At 44.2% G+C, this 27,819-nt stretch overlaps 1 protein-coding gene across 2 annotated transcripts in view; it reads left to right on the plus strand.

The window, feature by feature from the left end:
• Positions 1-1,080: 1,080 nt before the first annotated feature.
• Positions 1,081-27,819, plus strand: part of LOC105894204 (protein kinase C and casein kinase substrate in neurons protein 1) — a 34,990-nt gene continuing 8,251 nt past the window's right edge. Inside the window, exons 1-6 of one of the 2 annotated variants that reach the window (XM_031566599.2) lie at positions 1,081-1,273; positions 8,179-8,252; positions 23,924-24,050; positions 25,965-26,121; positions 26,444-26,679; positions 27,663-27,818. In XM_031566599.2, coding sequence (XP_031422459.1) covers positions 23,991-24,050; positions 25,965-26,121; positions 26,444-26,679; positions 27,663-27,818 — 609 coding nt within the window. In that variant the 5' untranslated portion in view covers positions 1,081-1,273; positions 8,179-8,252; positions 23,924-23,990. Of the gene's footprint in view, positions 1,274-8,178; positions 8,253-18,367; positions 18,665-23,923; positions 24,051-25,964; positions 26,122-26,443; positions 26,680-27,662; position 27,819 lie in introns of those variants that run through there. The other variant, XM_031566598.2, reaches the window with a different exon arrangement.

Consider the following 27,819-nt stretch of genomic DNA (forward strand, 5'->3'; position numbering starts at 1 on the left):
TGATGATTTCTGAATGAACTCAGAAGTCTGTAGGAGGGATGCTGAGGAAGGTATAGGGAATATGTTGAGGCCCATGGAAGAACAACTTTAAAATTGGAACTTGCCATCAGATGTGGGAAACTGATGACAAACTTAACTAAAAAGTCTCAATAAGTTTCATCATCAGCAAGTCAAGTTATCAAGGCTGAATAGCCGTTGTGTAAGAGCATCTTTTATACAGGACATTTGTTATGATACAACAAAACACGGGCATCAACATAGTGAAACGCTGGTGAAACAGTACAATTACTGGCAGAATAAGCTAAGAAAATGTTGATTTAATATCACTCACTAACTTTGAATTAGTGGGTCATTGATTTAATTTACTACCAAACAAACTAAACTAAACACGACCTTATTAGGTCTAGAAAGGGCCTTCTTCTGTGTACAAACAGGTTTCTCTTAGTAGACTATAAAAAAGACTATATATAAGTTATGTAAAATAAATCTTTTAAAAATGACACAATGTCATTGGCTCCCACAACAAATGGCCAGTTCCAATGCAGTTTTAGTGGAAAGATTACCTAGAGATTGCGCCCCTCAGTGCAGATCCCCTCACTGGGGATTAATAGGCCTAATCCGTGAGAACGCCATTCATACTAGACTACCACACTCAATTACAGTTTCTACAGTAGGCTACATGAATCATGCATAAAATAACATGTACATATTTAATGATTCAATATTCAATTATTGATATTACAATTATTGTTATTATTATTAGTAGTAGGAGGAGTTGTAGTAGTAGTAGTAGTTGTTGTTGTTGTTGTAGCATAGTAGTACATAATGCTGTATAGTGCTTTTGAAAATAACACAAACAATGTACAAGACTGGCCTATTACAGTATATGGGATTTTAATTTTAAGTAGTTTTCATGTCGAGCTACTGCAGTGCAATTGTCAATTTTATTTCTCCTTGTTTCATTCTGCATCCACAATTTTCAAGAGAAATGTAAAATTCATGGCTGAGATACAATAGGCTTACCACTTAGACGGCCTTAAAATGTGGTGTTCCCCTTCAGTTCGTCATCATTTACAGCAAGTAACGACAGCCATGAGTTGAACCATCCCCCATCTACGAAGTGTGCCTGAAAGCATCGCAGCTCCCCCTTGCTGCATACATCGTGATCTGTGGATGCTGTGAGACTCGCAGGAGCAGGGTCACCTTCGGTCTTTGCGTCGGAGAGAGGACAATCCTTCAGAATACGAAATTGAAATTTAACATCACATTCCTGGTAAGCGGCTAATGATTGGAAGTCAGTTTACAGTTCCATCGTATCATTTGTTTAACAGGCATGTCATAACTCAGGTGTAAGGGGTTGCTTGTTTTCGACCCCATCTTGTGCATTTGTTATTGTATTTCATGGCAGCGTCAGATTCAGTGCACCAAAAGCAAATGGCTAAGTGTCAGGTTTTGCTCTTAGCTGATTACTGGCCTTTAGTAGCCTAATATGATCTCTGGCCACCCTTTGTAAATAGCATACATTATGTGATTTTGTTACGCATATGACAGATGCAAGGGTCGCCTACCCACTATTGCATTCAAATGTCTGTCATTGCGTACGGACTTTCAATGGCTAAGTGTCATTTTCTCAGTATATAGTATTGCATAATTTACATGAAATACTACGCGCTCCTTTTAGTTGTATTCTGGTTGAGTTCGTAGGTTGGTAACAATGAAGCAAAATCATCTCAGGGTAAATGTGATGAAGTGCGACTCTTGAGTTCAGAATATTATGTCATGGTTCTCAATATCTCCTTGCTTTTTTTCAGCCAATAAGGCTACTGGATGTTTACGACTACCGCGATGGTGTCTTTTTAACACAATTGAGAGCCCAAGGTTGTGGGATTGCCATTTGCTGCCCTTGGCTGGAGAATGATAAACAATGCCTTTGACGATGAAATAAGCCTAAACATTGAACGAATGGTTAAAAGAAGAAAATCTTCCATTTTGCTACAAGCATAGAGCAAACACGACGATTTGAATACCAATGAGGGCTTTCCGTTTCTCGTTATGTAACAGCTTGTCATAAAACACATGGCTGTCAATGCATTCCAATGGCTGGTATGGCGCCCAAAGACCCGATGTTCTTTAATCAGTTCTTGTGATGCAGAGGAGAATAATAGGGTGCTTCGGTTGTGATAGTGTATATTTGATAGATATTGGATAGACATAGACATGGATCATCAGCAGAAATACATTTACTGATTTAATAAGAGCATTCTTTTGCTGAGGCAGGCAATTCACATACCTTCACTTCGAAAAGAAACATTTGTAAGTCGGCTTGCAGAAAACATTGGTGATACGACATGTTAGCCTGTTTTTGCTTTGGTTCTATTGCAAATCAATATAAATGAAGTAACCTAAAGGAGTATACCCTCTTCTAATGCCACTACTAAAGACTTTCTTGGGGTTGGAGGTATACACATTAAACATTTATTTAATTTATATTGGTCAATTGAAAAAAGCCGTTTAGGTCTGATTTCAGAACGAGTAAAGTATATAGACCATGTTTGTAGATTGCGGGAGAGTATATACGTGTGCCATTTTATTGTATATCTGCTGTGAAGGCATGTGTTTCTGTTTTTGTGTGTAGTTTTGGAGCTTTCCAGTTTCCAATATAGGTGGTAGCTGTCCAGGGTGCTGAACCTAGCTTTACCACCCTCTCCTCCATCAGAATGGGTCTCTAACAGCAGTGTGGTGGTGTTCGTTTGAGAGACGGTTGCAGTGAGGGGAAGTAATGGGTTTGATCTAATTGTTGCGTGCCAACAGATGCTGTGGTCTATGTGCTTTTTATTAAACTAGCCTCATGCCTTTTAGATCATCTGGTAATAGGCGCTGCATTCAAATGGTCCTTCACATAGAGTCTTTACCTGGAGACTATTGATTGCCGAGTTCCCTGTGGTATAGATGCCATCTCTGAGACTCTTGGATCCTGTTTGCAGGATATAAATCTTTGTGTGCTTCATGAATTAGCACTGCAGGCTCTTTATAATGTTTTATCTGTTGATGGCAGACAGTGCTCTGCAAAATAGCAGAACTGATCCAGAGCTCTTGGGTTACCATTGGTCCTTTGTGTTTTGAAGAGAGACATGTCAGAATCATCATCTTTGGATGTGACAGTAGCCAGGGTTGTAACCAAGGTGACCTTGTTCCAGAAGTAGATTTGTATTGTACATTGAACCCTCACACACCCATTATAGAAGAAAAGTTGGCTTCTTTGATCTGAGTGATAGCATTGTGCTAATGGAAAAATAGTCTGAGCCAAGGGTGTTTCAGGAACAAGCTACATTCCCTGGATAATTGTAGTTTCTTTTTTGAATGGACAGGCCTTACAGGACATTGTAGTTTAAAAACTGCATAGTCCTCCCGAACATTTTTTTTAATAACATGCCACTAAATCCCTTTTCTTGATAAAACAACATATCCAGATTCAGATGCAAAGTATGTTTCCTTTTTATCATTGCTATTTTTTGAATTGCAGTGATTCACACAGTTGATGTTATCAGGGTTGATTGAATGCTCTCCATGTCTCAGGCACCTCTTCACCCACGGGGAAGCTATGGGAGAGGTTCTTTGGCTTGATTATGTCAGGCCGACAGCACTGAAAAGGGTCACTCTAGGAAGCTCCTAATCTGTCTCTGTGCACTCGTTTCCCTATGATCTGTAGTGATAATCAACGACACTAAGTGGGGGAGGGGCACTGTATGATTACTAGAGATCTGAACTGAGATAATTTACGGTTGAGCTTTTTGTTTTTGCAGAATGTTTTTAATGTTTTTTTTGTTTTTAATTTCATTTTTGCACGTTAGCTGAGAAATGTAGTGTGATCTTGAAGCCAGTGCTTTAGGCTGAAACATATATACTGCTGCAAAAGAGCCCTGTGCTCAGTCAATTTCTCCCTGAATAAACAATGATGATGATATATACACTAATTTGATTACATACACACAGCATTCATCCCTCAGCATTCCCTTAAAAAATGCATGTGTTCATGAAAAACTAGGATGTTTTTTTCTGGTGAAACAGAGGCGGTCTAGCTTAGTCTCTGGGGCTTGTTTGTGAGTGTTTTTTGTGTTTTTGTGACAGCACTCACTACCTTCCTGTTCTCTGCATGGAAGGTGCTAGTTTGTCTCATGTTTATGGATGTTTTGCCAGCAGGCTCGCTCTAAACTTTCATAGCTGTAGTGATGAAAATCAAAACATTCACATTCCATTAAACTGGGCTCTTCTGTGTCTGTTTCTATCTAATTACACCTTTAAAAAGGAGAATTACAGTATTTTTTAACCTGGGCCCTATTTTTCCATCTTGTTACTAGGGACAAAAAATGATCAAAATTGGTCCAGTATTGAGTTAGAATGCTTAAACTGGCAACCGCAAAACGTCTAAACAATATAATATTATGGGTCAAGCATCTGTGCCAAGGTAAACTACTTGTTTTTGCCACTGACAGGCTCATTATGTTATAAGTGTCTGACAACATGAAGGATCTCTACAGAGATAGACCTGTGTCTGTTTACCTCAATGAAACTGTAAAAAATTACTGTTTCTACAGTCATTAGTTCTTCTCGACCGGACTGAGAAGAGAAATGAATGATTAGAAACCATATGCCTGATACATATTTGATCCTTTCATGTTGCTCAAGTGTATAAAATGAGATGAGGTAAAAGAGTTGTCAATTATCTCGGTATCAAATCAATGCTGGAGATAGAAAGGATTCAAAACAAACTAATGACCAAAAAAAACTCAGATCCTCGAGACAGTTCTGATGGATGAGGCCCTCTGATCTAATTAACTTGCCCACTCTTTTTTCCAGCCATGCAATTTTTGCCCTGACACTGTTTATCAACACGCTTGTCTTTTATGCTTTTTATAACATGCTCGTCTCGCATTCTTTCCGGTGTTAATGCAAGGTGAAGTTTTCAAATCAGGCCGTGCCAGACACCAGCTAATAATTCATGGCTTTTACACCTGCCAGGCTGCTTAGTGATGTTATCAAATTTGTGACCATGCACCCCGTGTGGTGGGGTGAGAGAGGCAGGGTAATGAAGCATGAGTTGTCAAGCAATCACACAGCATCTGATTGCACTTTGGAGACGATGTGTGTTTACTTCCGCCCTTATTATAGATCAGCACTAACCATTATTTACTCTGCTCTTGAATAGGAACTTTTAAATTAGATCTGGGTTATATCATCATAGTATCTTCATATAGTATCATCAGTTAACTATAATCTTACACACCCAAATTAACAGACTGAATCAGTTGTCAAAGCAACTGAGGTAAAATTGAAGGCAACAGCATAGAGATAGAAAAAAGATCATGGTGTACATACTTCTGTGACACCTATCCTGTCTGAATCAACACGGGCAAACATTCCCCCGTACGAGAGGGGAAATGACGTGACAGACGATGCCTCTGATCGGAAAACTGCCGGAGAGCAGGTGTAGCTCTTTGAGCCTTGGGTCTGAACCTGGAGATGTGACCTTGATGGTACAGCATCGCAGAGTTGCCACTGTGCTTCCTCTAAACAGCGTTCAATCACACAGTTCTCTGAGGGACTCTGAGGTGTCTGACAACCTGCAAAAACGGGAGGAAGGTGAGGGCACACTGTGCCCCGCGGTTTCGCTGGTTTACCACCCGAAGCCCGAGGGAATGGGCCTCCTCCTCCTCCTCCTCACGTCTAGACCAAACACGTCCATCAAGTATTTTACATTTCAGACATTTTAGACTGGCCTAACAGGAAGATGCTAACAGGCCCTAATGTATCACTATCAGGGTATGAATATTGTCATGATTAAATGTCCTTTTAAGTTCCTCCCTGTGGAAGTACCACTCTGACTTTATGATCTAGTGAGCCACAGCCATCCCTGAGCAGAAGTGTGATTTTGGACCAGTGTAAGGGTTACAGGAAATAAAGTGCAACATCCTAACCCCCTTAAATACATCAACTACTTTGGTAAAATATAGTGCAAAAATGCACAAGAAGCAGCCAAATCTCCCAATTCCCAGATTCCCAGTTTTCCTTCCTCTCTCTCTCTGGTATTATTTTGTAAATCGAAAATGAGGAGTGAAAATGTATTTGCACTCTGGGGTGATTCTGAAGGACAGCGTGAATGGGTGAGTAATGGCGACTAGGGCTAGGCACTGGGAAAGGTAATGTAGTGCAACACACAAGCCCCAGGAAGTGAGGCAAGCATTATGTGTTTGGGTCTCGAGCATGACCAGAACCGCTTACGGGGCTGTTTGGGATTGGAGAGACACCTCCGGAGTGCGCTGTGCCTTGTTCAGTGCACCGCTGTGATCATGAGTCTGCGTGTGTGTGTGTGTGTGTGTGTGTGTGTGTGTGTGTGTGTGTGTGTGTGTGTGTGTGTGTGTGTGTGGGTGTGGGTGGGTGTGGGTGGGATATGATGATGTGCCATTCGAGGCAGACTACTAAGTGGTTATGCAGATACAGAGAGAGAGAGAGGGAGAGGGAGAGAGAGAGAGAGACAGAGAGAGAGAGAGAGAAAGAGAGAGTGAGAGAGACAGAGAAAGAGAGAGAGAGAGAGAACAAAAGCGAGAGGTTGCATTCACGCGTATGTTTGTGCATGTGTGCTCATGACTACGGTTTTAGGTATGAATGTTGGTGTCATTCTGCCCATATGCACACATGTGCATCCACACAAATACATTTTTGTGTGTCTGTTTGTCTGTTGTTGTTCACGTTATTGCATTGTGCATGCATTGTGCATGCATTTATTTGTGTTTGTGCATGTATGTATTTTTTTGCACGTGTGTGTGTGTGTGTACGTGTGCGTGTACATGCACGTGTGTGTGTGTGTGTGTGTATGTGTACTGTATGTGTAAGGGCTGTTGTGCTGGATGATTCACAGGCATGTCTCTGCTCTGCCCAACTTGCAAGGGCTGTCTGAGTCAGCATGTGTAATACCCAAAATGGCTGCCCCGATTTCCTGTCTCTTACGATCAGTCCACAATTAGTGCTTGCTTGCTAGTGCAATGTTATCGAAAATGTAGACCTTTACACTATATTGTGATCTCTTCAGTTGTTAAGAAATTGGTAAATAGACATTTAGTAGGCTAAATTCTTTGTTGCTGTGTGCCATTAGTTTATTTGATTGAAGGTCTGTCTTCATATCTACAGTCTTGTCTAGTATGTGCTTTTAATAGCCTATTAAATTATTAACCAATGTGTGAAGAGTTATTAGACCCCATTGATTATTGTAAACAAAGATCTTAAAGAGAAAGTTGTGGTTTTAGTTTTATAAATAAACATTGATAAATCAACAGTGTGCTTGCTTACAGAACCAGGGCCTAAAGATATCAGAGACATCAGATTTGAGAAAGGACTTTAGGGAGCATTATTTCATCAAATATGATTACATGTTAACCTGAAATAGCTTAACAACAGAATCGAAACATCAGTGAGCTATTCTCACCCTAGGACCTCATATATAAATCAGGCCTGCAAGCCAACAGCAGTGTGACGTCTTTGGAGTGTAATACAATCATTGTCACCTGTCATGGAGATAGGGGGTGAACTTCACTGACTTTCTGGTTTGTCATCACAGCACCAAGGCCTCAGTCTAGTGGGGGGGGGGGGGGGGGGGTCACTCTAAATGTTTAATATACTGCACCCAGTCTTACCTGGACTGAACTGCCACATTTGGAATGGCCCCAGAAATGGCTCCTGAAACATTTCCCACTGTTGTAGTTCCTCGTCAGAGTCCCTAGTGCTGCCATTGACATGCAGACTGTTTGCTTTGGTGTGTGTCGTAGATGGCTGACTAGACACTACATGTGTACTGCTTACAGATTGTAACATCTATGTGCCTCAATGGGGGGAGTTGGGGACAACGGCTGACTGAAGCACCATTACTTAGCGAGGCTAACTGACTCGTGTGTACTCCTCCATTTTAGAAAAGATATGTGGAGCTTTGACTATTAGATGATATTGTTCACAAGCTGATGTTCCTCATGAATAGATCGTTAATGAACTGTTATATGATATTGTTAATGAAGGTATTGACATTAGCTAATGGAATTCGTTTTTTTTTAAATACCTACCAATTTACCATAAATGGTCATTGAAGGGTTCTGTGTGTTTATTTGTTTATTTGTCTTCTGTCTCTTCCAGGTGGTTGTCCACAGAGCCTGAGTGCAGCCGTCCCTGGGGTGTATGGAAACCTGTTTTGTCCTCAGGTGCAGAAGGTAAGTCCTGCAGTGCCGCTGCTCCCCAACCTATCCTGCCCCTGCCTCTAAATATTTAATGAAGAGGGCCATCTCTTTCCGCTAACTAAATGCCTGTTGGCTATTCCGCTGATACTCGATCGCGTTCTCTCTGCCTCAGTGATGATGTGTGGCTTGACATAGCCTGGTCGGATAATACTGCACTTGTGAATGTTGTTTAGGCTGTGTGTGTGTGTGTGTGTGTGTGTGTGTGTGTGTGTGTGTGTGTGTGTGTGTGTGTGTGTGTTGGATCATTTTGTTTGGGGCTTCAGGAATAGGTACGATTCTGTTGGAATGCTGCAGTTTTGTATCAATATGGAGCAATTACAGCTTTTAATTGACACTGTTGGTAAGAAAATATGATACCATGGGTGATACAGATGTTGTCAATACAATGTCTTGCTGTCACTGAATCACTATATTCTCAACTGAATTCACCCAAATATTTAAAACAATTCAGAAGAACAAAGCAAACTAATGAGGGCTAGTAGACCGCCATTAGGCAGAGGATAGAAGAATCACTAAAGGTCAGCTTCATCTCCCCATCTGCTAATTGCTGCCATGTTATGTGGGTTGTCCAGAAGTGGACAGCTGCTCCAACAGATATCTAGCTTCCCCCCGCAGCACTGGTATTATAGTGATTTGCTGCCATCACTGATTTACATCTACACTGCATTTTACTTTTGTTCTGAAGCACATGTCACAAATAGGAGCGGTCGTATGCTCTCTCTTTCTCTCTCTCACTCTCTCTCTCTCTGTCTTATCGTCTGGTAAAATAGCACAGCTTTGCTCTGACATCAAAGGGAAATGATTTTGGAATAGTAATCGCTGTGCCATATTTTTATCAGTTTTTCAAAGCAGCCTGATGTGACAAGCCATTTTACCCTCCTGGGCACAGGGATTCGTTTATTTGCGTACGGGAGATGGCTGCTTGCAATAGGAACAGGCCTCAGTGTATTTCAGATCCTGCAATTTCCCATGGTGTCCCAGTTAAAACTAAAACTGGACTAGGGAAGGTGGGCAGTTAAGACAAGGGCAAGAATACAGCTGTACAGATGAAAAAGCGTAAACCATGTTGTTTTTGTTGGTGTTGTCCCCAACGTATTTGAATGATTATTTCTATTTACAGTATTTGTAGGTGGCCATGAACCATAAAAGAGCAATATGTTATTATTTTGCTTGACACACGCTAAGGCTACCAAACCAGCAGTAAAGCTAAATAAAGCAACTTTATTGTTGCCCTCCTGTGCCTCCAATGATTGTTTTACTCTGTGTTGGTGTACCACCTTATCGGTTTCTATATACCTAATGGTCTTTGTGGAGCACTTTCTAGCATGGCTCTATAAATAAAGATTATTATATATTCTCATATATACTCCGTATATGATGAAACAGATATAATGAAGGGCACTATTCTGACACCCATGGCTAAATCAGGTCTAATTAGTCCACTAACAGAAGATATAAATAAAGTGAAAGTTACCGGTACGTGTTGAACTATTTTTAAAGCATCTCTAGAATGAAGTATAAATTGGCATACATAGATTTGACCCAGCCCCTGTTCCACCACAGATTAAGTCTACTACACAGCCCAAATGACCAAAGGAAAGAATCAAGGGAAAAACACAACTAAGTTGGTGTTCATTAATGGGATCTGTTAATGGAGTTAATGCCTGTTTAACATTCATGTTTTTGGTGAGCCCTCTGGGTCTACGCTACTGAACAGAACAGAAACCTGCGAGCTCATCATTGTGAATCTGAGGAAGGCCCATTTTTCCCCGACAGAAGCAGGAGAGGCTTGAGAGCAAGTCTGAGTCATTCGTGTGATTTGCACTTCAGAGAGGCGCACGCCACTGCCGCCGCACCCCCCCCCCCCTGCCTCCTCTCCAGCCCAAAGCTTCATTACTCACGGTGCGCCTCACCTAACCTCCCACTGCTAATTATCGGGGCGCATTTGAATGATACACTTCAAGCCCAGTGGGTGAAGGCAGGGAATCAAAAAGATAGAGGTTGGGGGGAGGGGAGGGGAGGGGGGGCTGAGTTTATAGGGATGTACAAACACGCACACACACACACACACACACACACACACACACACACACACACACACACACACACACAGCCACCCACCCATACACAAACCTTCACAAACTCATACCAATCATGTGAAGCAGGCTGAAAGAATCTGGCAACACATGCACCAAAAGTGACACACACACACACACACACACACACACACACACACACACACACATATACAAAACTACACACACACACACAGCATGCACTAAGCAGTGATCAAATAATCATCATCTGCTTCTTATCTTGGTGCTATGCAGCATCAGGGAGCCAAATAGCAGGGAGGTAGTACAGCTACTGCATCCACCACCACACTCCCCTTTCTCTCTTCCATTGGCTTAGAGAGCTATGGCAGGCAGCATGAGATATGGCAACCCTGCCTCAACTCTAAATCTCCTTGCTTAGTATCAGTGGAGCATGACTAGCCATTCGATTGATGCCTCTTACACCTCCTACCTTCTTGCATGCACACTTTCTCTCTCTCTCACACACACACACACACACACACACACACACACACACACACACACACACACACACACACACACACACAGTCTTAGCATGCTCTGTCTGCTCACTCCCTCACACTGACACTCCCTCTTTTCTCTCTCTCACACACAAACACACACACACACACACACACACACACACACACACACACACACATACAGACATACACACACACACACACACAATCCCTCTCACACACAATGTCTCTCTCTAAAACTCTAGTGTCTACCCCCCCCCCCCTCCCATTCTCTCTCTCTCTCTCTGTCTTTCCCACTCTCGCTGTATGCAAGCAGATTATGTCCCTTTACTTCTCCTCTCCACCCCTCCCCCCTCCCTCCATCTCTGTCACTGTCACCAGAAGGCTCGTGGCTGGTTGCGTAACCACTGCAGTGCTCAGGACACTGTGGAACACCAGGACTCCCGTGCGTGGGGCAACACAGGAGTGTGTTTACGTTTGCGCTCCTCGATGATGCCATCAACACCGTGCTTTTCCGCTTTCTGTCATTCAGATGCTTCGGCATGAAATCTGAAGACATCGTTGTACCAACACACCCACCCCCACACTCACACACATACACATACACACACAGGTTACTCTGTTGTCTTAAAGGAAGCTTAGCAGCGTGTCACTGAAGCCTCTGACCTTTAAGTGTGTTAAGGCGTCATGCTAGATGAGTAATCCAGACAGCTGTTTTTGCCACTGTGTCAGATGCTGTGTTTCAGCCCACTGTTTGAGGCTGAGGGGGCTGATTGGCTGATTGCTTCGCAGTGGAGGCTGCTTGTGCGCCTATGGATGCTATGATGGAGAGCTAGTGACTGCAATATTTCTCTCCCTCTCCCTCTCTCTTTCCCTCTCTCCAACCTTCTCTCCTTTCCTCTCTTTCTCTCTCTCTCTCTCTCTCTCTCTCTCTCTCCTTACCTCTCCCTGGCCTCTGCACGTGAACAGCATAGATTACTCAGTTTGGCAGTGAAGTGTGGAGGCAGTTGAAGACGAGAGGAGGAATGAAAGAGGGCTATTGGGAGAGTGGCAGAGACAGAGGGGAAGTGAGAAAGATGGAGGGAAAGAGAAAAGAAGCAAGGGATAGAGAAGGAGGGAGATGTATGTGTCCCTGTGTGCTTGGCTGTGTATATTAACTGTATGTGTGGGTTACTAGGGAGGTATTCCCTGTTGCCATGGTGACACCACAAATGGTTTAGAGTCCATAGGGATGCAACAGGGAAATATGGTACCGCCAGAAATAACAATGTGTTCAGGTCTGATAGAGGGAGATCACTCTTAATGGTGTTGAATAGCACTGCCACTGTATGATGAATCAACTGATGAATGGCCACCAACCCAGACCTATTGGTCTGTTCTCTTAACCTAAACATACTGCTCTCTCTCTGTGTGTGTGTGTGTGTGTGTGTGTGTGTGTGTGTGTGTGTGTGTGTGTGTGTGTGTGTGTGTGTGTGTGTGTGTGTGTGTGCCTCAGGGCTTCCATTACCACTTAAAATGATCAATTCAAAATGTTTAGGTCAAAAGGTCTGGTTAAAATGCTCATAGCCTTCAAAACTTAAAAAGTATCCTTAAAGGCACAGTCCGCAATTCTAATCCCTCACGGTCCACGGCGAAACAAACATATTGGCTCGGACTGAGCCAATAAACAGTCCCAGCCAATCAATACGGTGCTTCAGAAACACGAAAGGGAGGGGTGTCATCTGATTGGCTGTTGAGCAAAATATCAACATGCTTTTGCAATACTGAATCATGGACTGCATCTCTAAACAGGACATTTGTGTTTTAGCCAAGCAAATAAATCAATAACGGAACTATATCTTATTGTTCATTTCTTATTTTATTGATTAATGCGAGGGCATAATCTATGAGAGACACCAGCGGCTCCCTGGGTTTGTTTGATAGCCTATGACATGGCAGGAAATGCCAGCAACCTTAAGAAGTAAGTATGCTTATTCACTTAACTGGGGCAGTTATGTTTACCTAAACCACGTTTTTGGTGACGTTGACAAATAAACGATTTATAGGATTCATCTCGTCTCATAGAACCATTGCTTTGATAATGATCTTGTCATCATGTGGCGCGTGTTGCGGCTGTCACCAGCCAGTTGTGTGTTGTTGCATCCTGCTGCTCAGGATCTATGGTTGGGCAGTTATACTTAACATTATACTTTATACAAATATATAACATTATATTTGCGTTTGAAACCTAGATTGAAACATGTGCAGGCAATCATTTATTTGCAGACACTAGTGAAAACCCTGGTGAGCCTGTGTGTGCTGAAAGAACCATCCTTTCGTATTAAAACAGTGGACAAGCCAAGTGTCCAAGCCTTAGATTTCCCCAAATTATTATTATTATTATTATTCTTTTTCAACCTGATGAGGACCTGTGATCCCACTCGACCCCCCCAGGAAAGCCTGTAGGTTATCACTGAGATGGAAATATGTCCTTCCCCTGTGCCTCAAAATAACCTTCATTTCATGAAGCCCTCACATGCTTGCAAACCTGTTGTCCTTGGTCCTTGCTTGACCACAGTGGCCGGTCGTTTCAAGACAAATATACCCGCGCCACGGAACACCTAAGAGGATCATGGCACCCGACGCTGGGGAAGGGTTCAGCAGACCTACACCTGAAACCTCTCCCACATGACCTGGTCAGTCAGCGCTTACTTGGAGCTCTCAGCGGACCGCAGGTAGTGCTGCTTTTCACAGGAATGACATCATCCAGGCATATGGGCTGGACCATTGTCAGGAGGTAGGGCGGGGGTGGGGGTGGGGGCGGGGGGAGTGGACGGAGGCCAGGGAGAGTCTTAGATCTTCGGGGTGCTGGTTTGGAGCGTGTCCCATTCTGCCAGCAGGATCTCCAGATTCCAATCGGAAGCAACATGTTCCACCATGCCAAATGCTCCGATGATAAGAGTGTTCTCAATTAGGAATCTGGAAGAGAGTGTCTGTTGGCGGACTGAAATAGTTACACATGCGCACGTGTATTTGTGTGTAGAGAGGGGAGGTTTTGCGTTTTCTTTGTTTCTTTATGTTTCATGCAGACCACAAATGTATTGAGTTTTGTGTACAGAAACCACGGAAAACAATATGAACACAGTGAATACAATCCATGCTTTACATCTGACTTTACAAGCATGTAAAATCAACCCTTATAGAGACTTGGAAGAATCATCTTAACCACCAGAAACAAGCCTCCACTTGACAGTGTGTCTGCACATGATCTTACCCTATGAACAGTGCATGATCTCAGCCTTGCTGAAACACTCTTGTTCTCTGTAATGTAAACCATATTTAGCACTTTAGCATCCAACTCACCCTGCATTCGTGTAAATGCTGCGGTGTGGTGCAGACGAGGTGCGAGGATGACAGAGGGTTTCGTGGAGGGATGGAGATAAGGAGAGGGTTTTTGCAGACAGCGTGCGCGGCAGTCCTCCTCTCTCTGAGTCCACCCGTCAGCTCCCATCATGCCTTTCACCTTCCACACCAACGAGCAGTGCAAAAAAGCCCACGGCACTGCATATCCCACATATAAACCAGGACCTTCTCTCTGTCTCTTTTTCTCTCTGTCTCTCAGGCTGTCTTTGTCTCTCTCTCTCTCTCATGCTATCACTGTCTTATTCTGCTTCATCCTCCCTTTCGTCTCACACACACTCACGACAGACCAAATGGATTCATTGTTAAAACTTCCACCCCCATCTGTTCTCCTCCTCTTCCCCTTGAGCGGGCTGCTGTCGTCCCTGGAGACGTGAGGAGGTCCTCAGATTTGATAACAAGGTGCCCTGCCTGACCGTTCCCACCACACGCCCGCCTAACCAACCACCCCACACACCCCCAACCCCCAACCCCCAACCTGCCTCCGCTTCCACTGCCTCTCTTGACTGATTAATCTGTCTAATGGCCCGCTTCCCTCAGCCATCTCAATCACATATGACCTCTCAATCCTCCAACACACATACACCCAGACTCACACACGCTCACATACACACCTGTCATGTGACTGCCTTTATCACTGTCCTGGGCCAGCAGAGAAGCTCTGATCTGGGTCTGATCTCTGTCTCCAGGCAACACTCAACAGTCTGTTGTTATTCCACTCTCTCACTCTCTCTTCCTGCGTGTGTGTTTCTCTCTCTCTCTGCTCCTCTGAATCATGCCTCTGTTCTGATGTATTTAGTAAACAGTGTGACTATGTGCTGCTCGTTCTGCCCCTGCTCTGCTCTGCTCTCTCGCTCCACAGCCTCCCACTGAGTATACACCTGCTGCATGCACTCGCTCTCTCGCTCTCTGGCCCAATCACTCTTTTCTCTCTTTCTCTCTCTCTCTCTCTCTCTCTCTCTCTCTCTCTCTCTCTATCGCTCACTTTCTCCCTCTCTCTCTATCTCTCTCTTTCTCTCTCTCTTGCTCTCTCTCTCTCTATCGCTCACTTTCTCTCTCTCCCTCTCTCTATCTCTCTCTTTCTCTCTCTCGCGCTCTCTGGCCCAATCGCTCCTTTCTCTCTCTCTCTCTCTATCGCTCACTTTCTCCCTCTCTCTCTTTCTCTCTCTCGTAGCTCTCTGGCCCAATCGCTCTTTTCTTTCTCTCTCTATTCCCCACTTTCTCCCTCCCTTTTGCTCTCTCTCTTTCTCTCTCTCTCTCTCTAACACTGTCACTCACTAACCAACACACTCTATACTGTCTCTCTCTCCCTCCCTCCCTCCCCCTCTCTCCCTCCCTCTTGCTCTCTCTCTCTCCCTCTCTCTCTCTTGTTCTCTCCCTCCCTCTCCCCCTCCCTCTCTCTCTCTCTCTCTCACACAGACACTGGCTCCCACTTATTATCTGCCTTTCTTTCTCTTCTTTAATAATTCAATCTCCAACGGCCACGGCTCCTTGAAATGCCCTCAGCGCTCTGTTTTCTAACCAGAGCTCCGTGATACTGCCTGCTCACACCGTATATCTGTGCCGCCACGTCTTTGACGGACCCTCCTAGATGTTCCTTCGACCAGTGACGCAGTATTGCCTGGGGAGTGAGAGTCTATTGCACTTAACCCCCGCTGGTCAGTGCTTCGTAAGATCCACGTCAGTGTAATTGGACCATGGGGACTGGACTGCATACATCAGTCTTGTTGAGGGGGGTGTGTCTCTCTGTGTGTGGCAAATGTGCAGGCTCTGTCTATCTTCGGTCCCTGTGCTGCAAATCTCCTTGCTTTGATAAGCTACCCGAGACATGCGTCTTTAAAAAGATGGCCGTGTCCAGGCGCAGTCACAGCAAAGAGGACGGAGGATGGAGGGGGAGGGGGAGGTGGTGGGGGAGGGGGAGATAAACTTGGAGCCTTCCTCTGAAATCTACTTACCGTAATAGGTTTACTTGCGTGTTGTGGTTTTCATTCAGCAAGGGAGAAGCCACACAAGCTTACAGATTGTGTATGTGTGTGTTTTACAAATACCACCATAATTACTTTAGTGTAGGTTTAGTCCATAGTTTTGACCGGTGAGATACATTTACAAGAGCGTGCTGGAATCACTGTGTTATGTGCAGCTTTCAGCTTTCTGGCGTCTCTTTCACCTAGAGCTGCCTGGTGCATGTGCTGAGAGGTGATGTCACTCGGTGCTAATGCCAAGCTGGGCCATCAGATCAGGATCATCAGCGGATGCGTCCACCTTCCAGTTTGAGCCTCGTGTCCTGCAGGTCTTAATCGCCCAGGACACGGACCACGGACCACGTACACTCCCCCCTCTCCACTCCTCTTTCCCCTGCACCACTGTTTGCAGACGGGCCTAAAATGCCACACCAGTTGCTGATGAGTGTTTGCAGCAGTGGTGGTGTCATTGGTTATGGTGGCAGATGGTCTCCTTTTGTTTGTGTTCTCGCCGGAGTCATATGACAGCGAGGCCCTGGCACTCTCAGTAATAACATGAGCTTAACATCTGGCACAGACAGGGGCGACCAATTGCTGTGTTGGTGTCTGAGCTGTTTGGATGATTCTTGTGGCACATTTCCACCGAGGGGTAAAACCCCGGTGTTTGGAGGAAAGCAACAGATTTTGTTTTGTTTCCATCTCTGAGGCCCAAACGGCCTCAGCTCACTCCTGGAGTGGGGCAGGGGTTGAATTAGGAACTTTTGGAATGGATTACAGCACAACAATAAAGACAGAGAGGTAGCATTAGCTTAGGTTGCCTAGCAATGGAAATCACAGGATACAGAGGCTTTTCACCAGTGCTTAAGGATCTATATTCTGTCATGTGCCAAACTCATCCATCAAGTTCACTATCATTTTGGGATGTGTCATGCCGTAACATTGTTTGCTGGTTACAGCTCTGTAACAAGCATTCTCCTCAAATACATGTACATTCATGATTAGATGTGAGCTTGATATTGGTCATAAATGGGATATTTCATGTTTTATAGAGGTTCTTTAGGATTTTGTTTCTAGGTTTATACATATTTCAGACAAACAGGCAAACTTGTCTATATTAGGAAGGACTATTGGTAGCGGTTATTTGAAGATCATTAACAAATCAAAAATGATTAACAAAACAAAATCACGTTAGGAGAGTTTGCCCCTTTTATGATGCAATGCAAACTGGTTTCTCCACACAGGCTAATTAAAAACAAGCATCTGGTCCCAGTGCTTATGTCATACAGCCTTTTAGGGAATCACTTGTTTTAGAGCGCAAGTTTCCCATCCAGACATTTTATGACAAAAGTAGATTTTGTTTTCCTTCTTTGTCTTTTAGTTTCATCATTGGTACTTCACCTGCTGCCATTTTCCTGATTTATATCATGCAATACCATTTGTCCTTCTAAGCATCACAATTCCCTTGGCATTCATGTTCAACACATCCTGCAAATTTATACCCATCTTTTGGAAAGGCACCAATTCAATTAAAGCATGCATTTCCCCTGGGCTCAATCCATTACTTTCATTGGGCTCCCCATATATTTTGGCCGAGTTTGATTTATGCTAAGTGTATTTCTTCCTTGCATGGTTCTAAATTGAAGTGACACGGGGCCCTCCCCTTCTCTTAAGCCTTCCTCATGTGATCACTTCTTTGTTATGATGTGGTTGACAATGCACTGCACTGCACCATGGCTGATGTCAAGTTTCTGCTAACAGGCAGGATGTATTTAAAGAGAGAGGGGGGGGGGGGGGGGGTCATGTTACAGTTAGCATCCGTTGCTATTTTATCATTATTTATCCTGATTGGAAAGTGTGGCTTCCTGCTAACAGCGAGCACCACTAGCATGGCATCCATTGCATGTAAACGCATGTTCAGCCTCTCACTCTCGATGCTAGCCAGGCAGCCACTTGTCACATGTTCTCAGTGTAGAGGCATTGTCTCAGACTCTCTCCAAAAACACCATACATGTCTCTCCCTCCCTCCCTCCCTCCCTCTCTCTCTCTTCCTCTCTCTCCCACCCTCTCTCTCCCTCTCTCTCTCTTTCCCTCTCTCTTCTCTGTCTCTTTCTCCCTCTCTCGCTCCTCCCTCCTCCTCCTCTCCCTTCCTTGCTTTGTATAAGCCATTCAAGTGGAACATTGGGAGATTATCCTACCAGCACTGAGAGCTAGGCTCCTGCTAATTTACCCCCATCCCTGCACTTCAGACCCAAACACAGTTGCAGACGCAGCCAGTGATCGCCAGCTCTGTTTTTATTTTGGAGTTGTTGACATGTGCGTGTGAAAAGGACACTCGGTTAACGTCGGAAAAAGGAAGACTTTTTTTTTTCTTGTGGAGAACGCTGCGAGTGGATTTTAGTTGGGAGCGTGTGGATAAAGTATTTCTTTGTAGAGGTCTTCTTTTGTCTGTCCGGATGGGTTCCCTAATGGTAAGCTGAAGGAATGTGCTGCATTGGGACAGATCACGGGACGAGGCTGGGCTTTTTATGACACTGCTCCACTGTTAGAGAGTTGGTATTGGGAAGTTTGGTCAGTTGTTTTGTCCTCTAAGGGTGGCAGTAGAAAATGCTTCCATGAGACACTGAGTGGGAGGCTGAAATGATGACACCTGCTCCACTGGCGGTTTATAGAAGCAGGATATTGTCTGGCATCACTGATTTACTAAAGTTTGGTCATTTACTAAATTGAGAAGTTTGGTTTTAGAGGGAGACTAGAAGATAAGTAAAGAGACAGTCGTTCATTGATCTGACCTATGCTGTATCTGCTTTGATACTTTGGTGCTTTGATTCATGATACTCCCCTAAGGAGCTTTTTTTAGTTCCCTTGTTTAGTCAATAATCTGTGCAAATTTGTATTGTCCTTGGTTGAGTCCTTAGAGTATGTGTGTGTGTGTGTGTCTGTACTATGCACAAAGTAAACAATCCAAGATCATCCCTGTTATGCTAATATCTGTGTATCATATCTTTCGTAACTTAAAGCAGACGGCACTTCAAGTCAAATGGCTCCAAGAATCCCTCTTTTCTTACTCACTTGCCTAATTGTTGTGCTCCTTTGGTCTTCAGATCCTTTGTCATGAGGATGCTCGCTCGCTCACTCGCATTGCATTGCCCCGGGTTGACCCAAATATCCATGTGGCATAGTCCCCTCCCCCACAATCCCAAACCCCTCTTTGTTTGGAGCCAGTCTCCCCTCACTGCCTCGTGCTATTCAAACTCACGGGGGCCCATTGCGCTGTGGAACCAGGCCCAGAATATGAGGGGGTTTAGTCTGTGGGGCTGTGATGGGCCTGCTCTCCACTGTGTGCGCTTGTCTGTGTAGTTTTGTTCCCAGCTATGCTGTTCCCATAGGATCTCTTTTTGTGTGTCTTTTTCTGTGTCAGGAGGCGTAGGCACAATGATGTAGTCCACTTTAGCATAACTACCAAACTGTTTTACAACCCACGCTTTGTTCCTGCCCTTCAAACTCACTGCTACTGTGGTTTAGCTATGGCCTGCTTGAGCAGTGATCCTGTAATGAGCACGATTTCATATAGACCAGGATTCTCAGAGACACTTGCTGTTCAAATTAATGTAAACATCAGAGTATGCATCATAGTGCTATGCACATCAAACATTATCGCAACCTTCAGTACACCCTGTACGTGAATTGAACGTACCCGGTGGTACTGTCCTGCTTATAGCTGAGTTGGAAGCCTGGGCCGAGGTCTTATTTATGGAGCCTGGCATTGGCTTAGCTGCCTATGAGAAAGCTGGCTAATTGAAGGACCAGACACGCTGACAGGTAGGGGTAGATTACTCAGATTAACAGAAGTAATAGGTGCGAAATTAGCCAGGCTTTATTTCCTCTCCTCATACTTTCTGAAAACAATGTGGTCTAACACAGCCCAAGGACTCTGGCACTCACATCGGAGTGGACGTGTGGCGGTCCAAAACAAATGTGTGCATTGTTTGCTTGCCTTCTGCAGCTGTGCTAGCCAGCAACAAAGAGGCAACAAAGGGGCTGAAGAAGTGTTTGGTCTGTAGCAAACTGCAGCAGGCACAGTGCTGCATGGCAAGTTTAAGAATTCTTCTTAAATGTCTTGCAAATCAATTCTGTCCTAAATGTTTTCCACACAACATTCTCGAAGAGTGGCACAACAAGTCTTGCCACTCGACGCATTACGAACCAAATGAAGTCACCATGCTCTCACTTCGGCACTGTTTGCTAAGCACTTTTCCTGAAGCCCTGAGAAGATGCACATTGGAATACGTTCTGTTTGTGAGGCCATCCGCAAGACAGCCCTAGAAAACTGTCCCAGTATGCAGCGTCAGGTCTCTGTGAATGCTGAGTCATTGGGTCTTGTTAGCATAACCGAAACACATCTTATTGATGTGAGCGGCTAATGAGGATACAGAGCACCATGCCCTCACAATTCAAAGGGAACTGAAAGAGTAACTGCCATCAATTATGTCTGTGATTCTTAGACTATTTATTGAGTTCAACAATAGGAACTGTCTAGGAGTCAATGGTAGATAGGGTTTGAGATGGCTTGAAGTACACCAGCCCACAAAGGTGGCTGTTATTTCAAATGATAAATTAATTAATTCAAATGATTTCAAAGGTCTGATTTAGTTTCACGGTGGATTGCATGGCCTGCATTGAGCTGCTGACGTGTCAGTCAATAGAAATCGCAGTGTCCAGATAAAAGATGTAATACAAGATGTTAGATGGCAATCACTCCCGGAACACACCAAAATAGGATGAACTCTGAACTCTGTCGGCAGATTGCTCCAGGTAATCATGTTTACTGCTATTCTTGCTCTGTCATGAGAAAAGGTCAGTCTCACAGCTGTTTGCCTGTTTGGACAATATGATCATTACAGAAGTGAATCACGGCGAGCAAAGAACAGGAACAACAGTAGGCCGAAGCCTTTTTTGTTTTTGATCAAGCGCTCCCCTGTTTGTGTGTTGTCCTGCCACCCCATCATGGTCCTTCTGCTGATGCGTGGAGACAGTGTTCTCAGTTGACAACCAGATTGGTGCGGGTGACTGTGGATGATTGGGTGTTGATCTGCCCGTGTTCCCTGCCAGAGGCTCAGAGAGTCGGCCGTTTGTCCGACAGGACAGACCACCCAGAGCTCCAGAGTGAAGACATTAAAGCATGACCCCTCGCATGAGCTGCTTTCATTTATAAACATGGCAGACAGCCTGTCGGAGAAGCCGCTGACAGACTTCAGGTGTCTGAATTGCACTGAGGAGTGGTAGACCGAGACAAACTTCTGCCTAATAAAAGCATCTTCTCAATGCTGTCCAATTGTCTGTGTATCATAAACCCTTTATTCAACATCCAGTTTCTCCCCACTTCCACCACTGGTTTATTCTGTGGTTCGACAAAGAAATACTTTGTAAGAGCCTTTCTGGTCCACTACTCACTTCACATATGAGTATAAGTAAGGTTCAGCAGCGTAGCTCACGTACACAGTGCATGTTTTGGTGGGGATTGTGCTGGCTCAGAGGAGTACCCAAGACTCTGATTGAACTCCTCACCAAGTAGGAATGACTCCAGTCATTAAAGCAAAATGGATTAAATATCCATTAAGTCTGGAGTACAAGAACAGAGCCAGCCTGTCTGTCCTATTTCTTTTACTTAGAGGGGGAAAAAAAACTATGGAATCGCTTTCACAGACGGCGATACTGATCTCTTTTTTATTTTGGGTCTTTGCAAATGCCAGAGAGATCCCACTGTGACTGTGGGCGTTCTAAAAGTAACAAATCATTTAATCACATCAAAGTTAAGAAGTATCCGATGACAACTCATGGTTTGAAGATGTGACTGTGACACCTCTAACACCTCAGAACTGAGGTGTTTGCTCTAGGCTGATGACATCAGATTTCTTATTGGTTCCCCCATCTGTAGACTCAGTGTGTTTGATGTGGCTGAAATATTCAGTCTGGATCTTTGTTGTGCCGTTTGAAGTAAAACAAAGCTTTTGAAGTTGTCAATGTTATTACTACGTTGTATTTACGTATTTACGAGTCTAATCCGGCCTTTAGTTTTACACAGTACTGAAACTCTATAGCCTGTCTACATCTACTGAAAGCAAAACTTCAGGACTTATTGATTCAATCAATTGATTCCATCATTGTGTTTCACTTAAATGACTTTAAAAGCTTTTAGACGTATGATATCTGTGACTCCGTGCAGTTCATGTGTGCTATGGACTGGCCTACTTTGTTGTGGTCCCTATTTCTTTTCCTGCTTTTAATTTCTCACCAGATTTTCATCTTCAATTTGATTTTGTCCAGAGGGCACTGTTTTGGATTAAAGACATTTGAACTCCATAATCAAATAATAAATAACAAATGAGAGATTCGGAGAGTAGAGATTGCATGATTTTTTTCAACCGTTTTAAATGAAGGTGGTTCTTGATTTTGTCAGTCACAATAGCAAGCAACATGTGGGAGTGAAGAAATGCCACCAGGGAGCACACTGGTTTGATGCTAATGCTAACAGGCCAACATGGCAGGCAATTTGTCCCACGTGTCTACGATGACAGTCATATGGCCATACATCTCTCTGTGGCATCCTAATCCTGGACATTTTCACAGACAGATATAATAGTAGCCTCCTCTGGAGGAGTGAATGGACACCGTGCAGGTGAGGCAGAGAGAGAGAGAGAGAGGGGCTATTTATGTGCCGTGATTAGACCTGTCATTGAGGCTCCTTCAGACAGATGGGCTGGCGTCTGCAGACGTTAACTGGAGGGCGTGAGGACTCAAGGGCGGGGGGGCAGGAGGTTGTTGTCTCTATTTGTGTTCCATCGACCACCCGTGATGGCAGACTGATGAGGGCGATAGCCACGGCTCTGAGCGGGCTGCCCTCCGCGCCCGGCAGTGTGTGCATACACACACATGTAAACACAGACATACATCTGCACAGACATACACATACACACAGACATACACACAGGCACAAACAAACACACACACATACACACACACAGAGACATTCACACTCAGATACAGCTGTGCCCTTACAAACACAGTCAAAACATTCCTCATCAGAATGAGTCTGATCTTTGAGATGGAACCTGAAAGATTTAAGAGTAGCAGAAAATGTTTTACACCCAACCATTACCAATTCTTTGTTTACCTGGATAGGCTTGGATTACTCTTGGATTTCAATTATACAAAGCAAATTACTGCAAAATGTGCACAATTTGAAAAACAAAATGAGGCTGTCACAGAATGCTGTGTTAAAATGGCATTCTGGTAGTGGGTGAGGTTGAGGCATACAGCGTGTTCATAAACTGCTTGGAAATTTCAGCAATCTCCAGTTGCTACACAAACAGCTTTCTCTCCCGCGATAAACAAATGATTCGTAGCGCCCAGGGGGGCAACATGTACTGTCACATTAGATTCATTTAAAACACTGATATATAAAAACAGCTCAAACTGAAATATGATACCATGATGATTATCTGATGTTTCATAAATGGAATTTTATATCAGTATTAGCAACCTCGCTGTTTCACCCCCTCAAGTGACCCTTACACCTCCCGATTGAACACTTCGTTATCCTCTGTCAGTCTCTTTATTGCTTTCCTCCTCTGTCACAATCGCTCTTTCTGTCACCTATTCATTAATGCTTTTTCTGTTCTTCTCTCTCTCTCTCTCTCTCTCTCTCTCTCTCTCTCTGGTGTATTCAGTGCATGAGGAACTTGGCCCTGCAGCCGCCACTATCAGTCTTCAGCCAGTGTCACTCCATCCAGGAAAATGTCCACTTCATACGATGAATCTGCTGCTGTTGATGAGACGATGGACAGCTTTTGGGAGGTACTGTAGCACATCACATTGACTGCACATTCACATGCCATTCAATTCAAAGGTCTTTCTTTTGTGTTTGTTGTTTTTTCTTTTTCTAATTTTTCATGGCAATAACGGATGCCAGTGCATGCAATTAGAAAATAAAGGGTGGTTCTGTTTTGGAAATCTGGAGCTGCCAGGCGGTGCACAAAGGCCTCTATTTATTCAATATTGGCTTCACACTCCATTAAGCTGTGTGCAGTGCTTGCAGAAGATGACAATTTTCTCTCAGCTCTTCAAACGGTATTTATATTTCATTCGTGTGTGTCTTTACATTCTGCGGAGGGGCCAGTTAGCGTTCCTAAGCGCTTGTTGAGGAGATTCTCTTCTGGGCAGCCATAATGAATGCATACGCAATACAAGGTCATCTTTGTGTGGCCACAGTCAGCCTGAGCAAATAACAGAACGTCTCTTTGATGAAGAGATGCAGTGACAAGGGGGTCGGTTTGTTTTCTTTCTCTTTCACACTCTCCTTCAGACTTCCTCTGGATGATCTGATAGTGATTGATGGGGGAAAAAGTGAAGGTGAACATTTGATCTACCTCAGTGTGTTCATAGCCATGCTCTTATTCACATTAGCACCTGAAGGGTTGATAAATGAGGCACTGATAGAGTATTATGGAAGCCCAAATATGCTGATAACGGATTTGATTACTGTTAAATTGCGTTATGCTAAATCGTTTAAGAACAGTTGATAAATAATGGTGCTGTTCCCACATCACAAATGCAACACAATGCCTCAAATGAATGCTGTTGTTTTTGTTAAATGTAAATGGGAACAGGGAAGCTGCTTATATAGGAGAGTTGGGAAGGTTCGTATAGTGAATGCTGTTGTTGTTTTGGTTTAATATTCTGACTGTGCGGTAGGGGTGCCCAGGTGTTGCTTTCTCTGTGGGGTCTGGCATCCTGTGCCCAAGGGGAGGGCGGGTGTTGTGGTTGGTGCAGGCAGTTAGAGAGCCTCGCCACCTGTTTTACTGCTCGTCTCGTCTGCCCCGGTCCCACCAGGGCAGCTCTCAGTCGTTACAGCACTGGAGATACAGGGGATTACGGCGGTGAAGAGCTCACACACACTCAAACACACACACACTGTACCATTACACAAGTACACACACTCTTCCATCTCACAAAGCCGCGGCCATTGCATAACTCTGCATGCTCAGGCACGAGCCACTCCGTTCTCCCTCCCCCTCCCCTCTCCTCTTCCTCCTCCTCCTCCTCCTCCTCCTCTTCCCCCTCCCTCCATCATGGGCCATTAGCTCACGCCCCCTGCAGGCTTTGGGGGTGGAGCCACAGTGTGTGTGCAGCCACTCTGAAGGTGGAACAGGACAGATCGCTGTGAGAGCACAGAGACAGAGACAGAGACAGAGAGTTTGCACTGCGCAGCCTTGCTCATCTCCAGACTGTGCAGGGGGTTTTATTACAAAGAAATGAGATCCCCTACCCACTCCAATGACAGTAAAAATCATTGCACCATATTTGTATCGTCATATAAACTCCAGCGTGGTTTGCAAGAGGAGGAACTATTCTGTGAAGATGTAGTTTCATTTACCAGTAGCCGTGGAGTGCAACATTTCTTCTTATACATTTGGATACAGTGAAGGATAGGTGTAAATATCTACGGGTCAGCTAGGATGAAAATGGAACGGGTCTGATGAACTGGAAAATGCATGCTATGAATAATAAGACTCCTATTATCCTAACTGTAGTGATCTATCATAAGACGAGAGAGACTATATCATTTTCAATCAAATAATAATAAACTGTATAGAGCCGATGACATTCTGTGCTCTCTGTCTTTTTCTGATGATTATGTACCAGTTCTACAGTGACATTAGAGAGGCCTTTTTCACAGCCCTGTATTTTGTCCCCCTCTCTGTCTCTCAGGTGGGAAACTACAAGCGCGCCGTCAAACGGATCGATGATGGCCACCGACTTTGCAATGACCTTATGGGCTGCCTTCAGGAACGTGCCAAGATTGAGAAGGCTTACAGCCAACAGCTGACCGAGTGGTCAAAGAGGTGGAGACAGCTCATTGAGAAAGGTCAGGACACTTGGTGGCGCTGTTTCCATGCCCTTACACTCACCAAGCTCAAGATGTGTGCATGAAGTTTATAATAATAAAGTTAAATGTCAACAGGCAATGCATTAAATTGCACAGCCTTGAAAATTGATGAAACAAAAGATCAGAAACTGACACATTTTAAACACAAGCTCAGTATTTACACTCTTTGATCTATTTGTTGATTGAAGGAAGTGTTTTGATCCATTTCACTGAAATGACCCATGACCCAATATGAAACTGTGCAGAGGATGTTCTGTCATGCACTGACTGAGAGGCATCCTGTGTTGTGTGGTGGTACCAGGACCTCAGTACGGTACTGTAGAGCGAGCCTGGTTGGGTGTCATGACGGAGGCAGACAAGGTTGGTGAGCTGCACCAGGAGGTGAAGAATGGCCTGCTCAACGAGGACACTGAGAAGGTCAAAAACTGGCAGAAAGACTCCTTCCACAAGCAAATGATGGGGGGTTTCAAGGAAACCAAAGAGGCAGAGGAAGGCTTCAAGAAAGCCCAGAAGCCCTGGGCCAAGAAGTTCAAAGAGGTGAGATAGGATCAGGAGGAAATCTACGCCAATGTTGAGAGTAGCATGAATCTTCCAGAGTTCATTAAGTCGTACTATCTTTTCTATATACAAAAAAGTATGATATGGTCTTTCATTTTTTTCATGATAGCAATACTGATAACTAATAATAACTAATAATCTCTGTTGAAGTCATGCCACAAATACACTTTAAATATAGGCTCATAAAATAACTTCCTCAGGTTCCCAAAACAGTCAGTGTGAATGAAATTGTGAAACGAAAGGTTGCCTTTGGTATTCGACTGTTAACTATTGTTAACAAGCATTTTATGCACTTTGAGACCACAAAACATGTGAAGGCATATGTTTTATATCTATATGTCATCGCATTATATCACAGTTGTTGACTGTAGTTGTTGAATTGATAGTTCTGGCAGCCAGTCATGTGTAAACGCATGGTGAGAGTCAGTCTGGTGAAGGGTAGGCATCCGTTGGTTAGCGTGGGGTTGCACAAGGAGAATGTGGTGACGCAGGGTGGACTGCAGCCCTGGTGCTGGAGACGAGCCTAATTGGGTTTACTGAGATAACCCTGACTCTGGCACTTCCTACTGAAATCATTGAATGAAATGAGTCATCAGCAGAGACATTAACACCAAGGTGAACCACCCAAGGGAGGGATAGAATGCAGCGGCTCCCTCTTCCTTTGTAAACTTCATTTCATGTAAAGGATCGGTGTGTCTTTTCCACCCCGGATTGAACAAAGTTGTCTTTTGAATACAGAAACTGACAAGCATGATCGTTTTAAGCTTTATAGTACCATTTAGAGTGAAATATTAAGTGCATTATAATGTTATGAGGATATATTTGATATAATCTAAATAGCAACTCAACAGAGAGTTAAAAATGACTGATTATTTAGCTGTATGATCCTGACTGGAGCCGTATTGTTCTGCTACTTGATAAGACACAGCAGGTACGGTGACCTTGTGTGTTTGTGGTCACAGATGGAGACCGCTAAGAAGACCTACCACTTGGCATGCAAGGAGGAGAAGCTGGCTGCCACCAGGGAAGCCACGGCCAAGGCTGAGGCCTCTGTCGCTCCTGATCAGCAGAAGAAGCTCCACGAGAAGGTGGAGAAGTGCAAACAGGATGCGGGGAAGG

Source organism: Clupea harengus, chromosome 4 (genome assembly GCF_900700415.2).
Source record: "Clupea harengus chromosome 4, Ch_v2.0.2, whole genome shotgun sequence".
Lineage (NCBI taxonomy): Eukaryota > Metazoa > Chordata > Actinopteri > Clupeiformes > Clupeidae > Clupea > Clupea harengus.